A 6503-nucleotide genomic window follows, 5' to 3' on the forward strand; every position below is an offset into this window, starting at 1 on the left:
GGGGAATCTTCCTGACCCAGGGATTGAACCCATGTTTCCTGCCTTAGCAGGCGGATTCTTAACCAGCTGAGCCACGGAGGAAGCCAGGAAACAGTTTCTGCTGCTGCTGCTGCTGCTGCTAAGTCGCTTCAGTCATGTCCGACTCTGTGCAACCCCATAGACGGCAGCCCACCAGGCTCCCCCGTCCCTGAGAGTCTCCAGGCAAGAACACTAGAGTGGGTTGCCATTTCCTTCTCCAATGCATTAAAGTGGAAAGTGAAAGTGAAGTCGCTCAGTCGTGTTAGACTCTTTGCAACCCCATGGACTGCAGCCCACCAGGCTCCTCCGCCCATGGGATTTTCCAAGCAAGAGTACTGGAGTGGGGTGCCATTGCCTTCTCCGAAACTGAGTTTCTAAGTCCAAACAAAAGAAAAGATCTCGACCCAATAATGGAAACATGCAAAAATGCCCTCGAGGAGGCAGGGCAACGGGGTCCCCAGGCATGTCAGCGTGCCTCGGGTGGCTGTGTAAGCCCCGCCCTGGAAGGAAGGAGGCCTCAAGCTACTCTCAAGTACAGACAGGAAAAGCTCTGGGTCAGGCAACGAGTTCCAAAGTACAGGAGGAAGTTTCTCTCTAAGGAAACTGCAAGGAAGGACAAGGTAGCAAGTGAAAACTTCTGGAAACTAAAAATGCTGATAATTTTTTCCCCCTAATTCCAGCTCATACATTTCATTCAGAACAGGATGATCGTTCGTAGTATGACGGTAGTCTCCAGTGAATGTTAACGTGTCCGTGAAACACAGGTAATATTTCTCCTTGCCATCTGCAAACACAGCTCTTTATGGTTTACGTTTGGATTACCAGGCACGGCCTGTTCCATCACTCGACAAAACAATCAAACCTCCTTTCCAACGTCTCTTCCGGACCACGAGCAATCCACACACACAGAGCCTCTGGCCGAGGCGTCCCAGGAGAGGCGGGCTTTTCTCTTCGGAAATCCTTTCGGTTCGCCCCGCTCCCGCTCCGGCCAGGACCGCCCTGTCCCCCCGGTTCCCCCAGGTCCCGGCGCCCGAAGCCACGCCCAGTTCGGGAGCGCAGGACCCGGCGGCCTCGGGACAAAGGCGGAACCGGCCTGCCCGGCGCGATCGGGGGCGAGGACTCGGGGTTCCCTGCCCGCGTCCGCCGTGCCGCCCGGAGCGGGGGTCTCTGCCCGGGCTGGGAGAGGGGCGCCGCCCGCGCGCTCCCCGCGGGAGCCGTTCCCGAGTCGGGCCGGAGCCCGGCGCCCGGCGGGCGTGGACAGCGGGGGCGGCGCCGATCGGCGAGGCCAGCCGGGGAGCTGGGGTCGCGGAGCGAGGCCCGGCCGGCCGCCGCCCTACCTTCTCCTCGCCGTCGTAGATGCGCACCCCCCGCTGCTGGATCACCAGCGTCTCGTTGATCTCCAGGAGGCCGCTGGTCCACACGAAGCGGTCCATGGCCGCCGCCTGGCCGGCCTCCGCCGCTCGCCCGCGCTGGCGCTCCGGGACGGCGAGCCGAGCCGCCGGGCAGCCTGCGGCGCCCCCTGGCGGCGGGCGGGGCGGAGGCCGGCAGGGAGGGAGCTGTCTGGCCCCGGAGCCCTGCGGAGCGCGCGCGGCCGCGGGGCGCCCGGGGACGTGGAGACGTGCTTGGTGCGCCCTCTGGCGGTCCATCGGCCACAGTCCCAATGGGGACGTCCACCCTATCCTTTGTCCTTTTTCAGTCGCTCAGTCGTGTCGGACTCTTTGCGACCCCATGGACTGCAGCACAGCAGGCTTCCCTGTCCTTCACCATCTCCCGGAGCTTGCTCAAACTCGTGTCCATAGAGTCAGTGATGCCATCCAACCATCTCGTCCTCTGTCGTCCCCTTCTTCTCCTGCCTTGAATCTCTCCCAGCATCAGGGTCTTTTCTAATGAGTCGGCTCTTTGGCTCTTCGCAACCGGTGGCCAAAGTATTGGAGCTTCAGCTTCAGTCCTTCCAATGAATATTCACGATTGACTTCCTTTAGGATTGACTGGCTTGATCTCCTTGCAGTCCAAGAGACCCTCAAGAGTCTTGGTCCTCAGCCGCAAACCCAGAGATTACAAGAGACTTTTAGGGAGCCTAGAACGCAGCTTGGACTTTCTGATTGTACACTATTCCTGCATATTTGTGCCCTTTTCTTGTCACTTCCCAGCATGCTGCCGCGTTCATTAAAGCCTGTCATTGAATACTTTTTTCCCAGATGAATATTTATGACTGATTTGTTTTCACACAGCTTCAATCAATATGTAAGTACTATTTTGTAAAAAAAAAAAGTACTATTTTGCGCCCCACTTTTTTTCCAATTAAAATCCTTTTCATTTAAACATTTCCAGTATTAACACAGACTTCACAAATTTACTCTAGATAGTGTTTCAGGACTATATAGATCTATTATAATTCACCTGTGGATGGGTCTCTGCAAACCAGTGCCTGACTGCCACTCCCACCTGCTGGGCCTTGGCTGCTGTCCCTTTCATTTCTTTCTCTACCTTGCATTATAAGTGAAGCACCTGTATTTGTACTTCTACAACTGATATGTATTTTCCCCTTTCGGATTATTTTCTTAGAGTGTCTTCCCAAAGTAGGATGACTGCTTTTAAGAGTTTGAACCCATGTTTTGCAAACCTGCTACATATTGGGAACTTATTGAGGCAGAACGTAGTGCCACCAGCAAATTGTTCTTCATCCAAGCCAAGTTACCCTGGCTACATTAGATGTTATAATTTTTGTTGGTTTTTTTTTTGCCACTTGACAATTATTATTTTAATTTACTTTTTTTTTCTTTTTATTTATTTATTTATTTTTATTTTACTTTACAATACTGTATTGGTTTTTTTAATTTACTTTAAATGGAGGATAATTACTTTACAATATCATATTGGTTTTGGCCATATATCCACATGAATCGGCCAAGGGATAAATGTGACCCCCACATCCTGAACCCCCTCCACCCCCCTCCCCTCTATTCTTTTTTCCTATTTTCACTTACCAATGAGACAATTTCTCAATACCTTTGAATCAAAAGAAGATCTTCATCCTGAAGAGTGGCTAACACTGTGGACAACTCCTGCTCAAGAGCTGGGGAATATTCATTTACACCGAAGCACACAGGTCAGGGGAGGAAGGGGTGTGGAGAAAGAGATGGAGAAGGAGCTGCTTATGGGTAAGGTAGGGAGACAACCAGGAGGGTGTGGGGTTCTGGAAGCCAAGAGAAGAGGGGGTACCGTGAGGAGGAAAGCTGGGCTGTGACAATTCTGCTGGTGGGGCAGGTGCTGGGGGACTGATCCCTGTTTTTCTCACGTGGACATTTTGGTGGCCTAGGCAGGAGTGGTCCAATGGGGTGGTGGAAGAAAAAATCCTCATGATCTGATTTTAAAAGAGAAAAAGAGGAGGGGACTTACAGACAGGGAGCATAGATGATCCTTTTGAGGAATTTTTCTGCCAAGGAAAGCAAAGAAATGGGTTGGTTTCTTTGCTCAAAAACAGAAGGGGAAGTGAGATTGTGTGAGAGTTGGGCTGGTTTTTGTTGTTGTTGTTATTGTTTTGGCCTGGCCTTGCGCCATGTGGGATCTTAGGTCCCTGACGGGGAATTGAACCTCTGCCCCTGCAGAGCCGCACAGAGTCCTAACCACTGGACTGCCAGGGAATTCCCAGAGTCCAGATCATTTCTTGATGCCCTTCCCAGTGATAAATTCTACGATCTGAGTTTCTGGAAGATACATTTTGGGTCATTACAACAAAATGCTTTATCCTACTTGGAAATTTCAATGTGGGAAAGGACTGCTTCTACATCGATTTCTTTTCCAGGCTGTACGTGAGCATTGGCGACTGGAGACCCTAAGAGTGACAACTCGGATTGAACATCTACGAGTCTCATAAAAGATGATTTTCAGAGCCCTATGCAAATGAATGTGAAAACTTGATTGCAGTGGGTGCTGGGAGACCATGAACGTTCAAATTAACCCCAGAAAAGGATTTTTAAAGCCTAAAATTGAGAAAGTTATCAAAGAGTTACCAAAAAAAACAAAAACAAAAACAAAGAGAAAACACTTCAGGTCCAAACAGATTCACAGGTGAATTCTTTAAAACCTTGACAGAAAAAAATAATTCTTTTAGCAGTTAAAGTTTTCCAGAGCATAAAAAAGGAAAGTTTTCAAATTCTGTTTGTGAAGCCAGAAAAACACTAATCCCAAAACTCAACAAAAATACCACAGGAATCTATATTAAAAAACAGTCACATTAGTATGAATGCAAAAGTATATATTAAAATATTAATAGCAAAATTAAGAGAACAGAACAGTAAAAGAATGACAGCGCAATTCAAGTGCAGTTTGTCTAAGGAGTAACAAATACAATTCAGTATTAGGAAAGCTATTATCAAAATTTAACCCATTGAATATAGATGGCTGGGGCTTCCCACGTGGCGCTAGTGGTAAAGAACCCACCTCCCAATGCAGGAGACACAAGAGACTTGGGTTCGATCCCTGGGTCGGGAAGATCCGCTGGAGCAGGAAGTGGCAACCCACTCCAGTATCCTTGCCTGGAGAATCCCATGGACAGAGGAGCCTGGTGGGCTATAGCCCAGGGGCCCCAAAGAATCAGACACAACCGAGTGACTGAGCATACTCAGGACGTATATATGGCTGAGTCCCTCCACCTGAAACTATCACAAAATTGTTAACTGTCTATGCTTCAAAATAAAAAGTTTTTTTAAAAGTGCTAACAAACAAAAAATTTAACCCACTGATAGATCACAGAAGAAAATTAAATGATCACCAAAGAAATTGTAAAAGACATTTGATGCAATTCAACATTGAGAGTCTTGCCCAAAAATGCAGTTGAGCACAATTTCCTTCTTTTCTTCTCTTTTGGGTTCTTGTATTTATTTAGGTATAATTTATATACAATAAAATTTACCAGTTTTTAAATATGCAATTTGATGAGTTTTAACTACCAGTACACATATATGTATATGTGTGTGTGTAGCCATTATGTAGAGAATATTACCATCACACCAGAAAGTTTCCTTGGATCCCTTTGTATTCAAATCCCCCCACACATACTTCCTGGCATCTAAGAATCACTGATCTGCTTTTTATCACTATTGTCTTGCCTTTTCTAGAATTTCATATAAATGAAATTATAAGCTTTGTAGTCCTTTGCATCTGACTTGTTAAACATAATGTCATGTTTTTGAGATGCATCCATTGTCAGATAGAAAATACATATTGGTCTCTGCCCCAGGTACCTGGCATAGAACTGAAACCCTAGTAAATTCCATAGTGATGATAGCAGTAGGGGTATATCTTGTTTTAATGAGATGACTCCAGGTGGGTTCCTGGATGGCTCCTGAATGAGGGCTGATCACCAGAAAGACAGATCCATGAAAAGAAGTTTGAAAATTTCAGCCCTTCTACTTCGTTTCAAAACGTTTCCATTACTTCAAAGTAAAGCCCTTAACCTGTTGTCTGTCCTAACTTCCCTCTGACCCCAGTTCTTGGCAGCCCCCAATCTGGGTTATGTCTCTTTGCGACCCCTTGGACAGTAGCCCGCCAGGCTCCTCTACCCGTGAAATTCTCCAGGCAAGAATACTGGATTGGGTAGCCATTTCCTTCTTGGGGGGATCTGCCCAACCCGAGGATCAAACCCTGGTTTCCTGAATCGCAGGCAGATTCTTTACCATCTGAGCCACCAGGGAAGCCCTATGTCTCCATGGATTTATCTGTTCTGGATATTTTATGTAAATGGAATCATACCAAGTATGTGACCTTTTGTGGCTAGCTTCTTTTGTTTAGCGTAATGCTTTGGAGGATCAAGTCACTTTTTAAGTGTTCTATTTTGTTAAACTGTTTTCTGTCACTTAATGGGAATCCCTGGTGACCCAACCTGTCTGGTGAAACTTTAGTAAGTAATCAACAATACTCACAGTAATATCTAAACAGCAGTGATGTCTTAGGGCTGGTGATGGTGCTGTTTGACTGTTGGTTCTCCCAAAGATGGCCTTAAGTGTAGGCAAAGTTACACTAAAAATGGGATATTTCATCAGGAAAAAACAAAACTACAGAATATCCCAAAATAACTTCCCAAACTAATTTAGCAAGATTCTAGCATAAAATGCCTGAAGGAAAAAAAAGCAGAGAAAGATCGGAAAAACTGACCACAGTTGACAGCCATCTGTGGAGCCCTCTAACATGGGCAGGGAAGATTGGAATTGCATCTTCCCGTCCCTTTCTCCACCTTTACAATCTGGCTGAAACATTCCAGCCAAACCTAGGTTCAGTGATCAAGCAAGGCAGAGAAAAGGTATGATTACTGTACTCAAAACCAGAAAGGCACAGCCCAGAACTCTCCCTATCTCCCCATCCACTCATCATTCAGAAAACCACTCATTATTCAAAAATAATTTAGGTCTAAATTATTTCGTCTCATCCATTAGGTGTCTGCGAGTGTTTTATGAAGTTAATATTTTTGAATGAGGACTGAAAGA

The 6503-nt window shown here is 46.7% G+C and overlaps 1 protein-coding gene across 3 annotated transcripts in view; it reads right to left on the reverse strand.

Annotated features, from left to right (window-relative positions):
• The window catches only part of VPS36 (vacuolar protein sorting 36 homolog), a 31792-nt gene extending 30246 nt beyond the window's left edge, over nucleotides 1–1546 (reverse strand). Inside the window, exon 1 of one of the 3 annotated variants that reach the window (XM_018056691.1) lies at nucleotides 1356–1546. In XM_018056691.1, coding sequence (XP_017912180.1) covers nucleotides 1356–1451 — 96 coding nt within the window. In that variant the 5' untranslated portion in view covers nucleotides 1452–1546. Of the gene's footprint in view, nucleotides 1–705; nucleotides 828–880; nucleotides 1189–1355 lie in introns of those variants that run through there. The other 2 variants (XM_018056692.1, XM_018056693.1) reach the window with 2 other exon arrangements.

The sequence above is a fragment of the Capra hircus genome, chromosome 12 (genome assembly GCF_001704415.2).
Source record: "Capra hircus breed San Clemente chromosome 12, ASM170441v1, whole genome shotgun sequence".
Lineage (NCBI taxonomy): Eukaryota > Metazoa > Chordata > Mammalia > Artiodactyla > Bovidae > Capra > Capra hircus.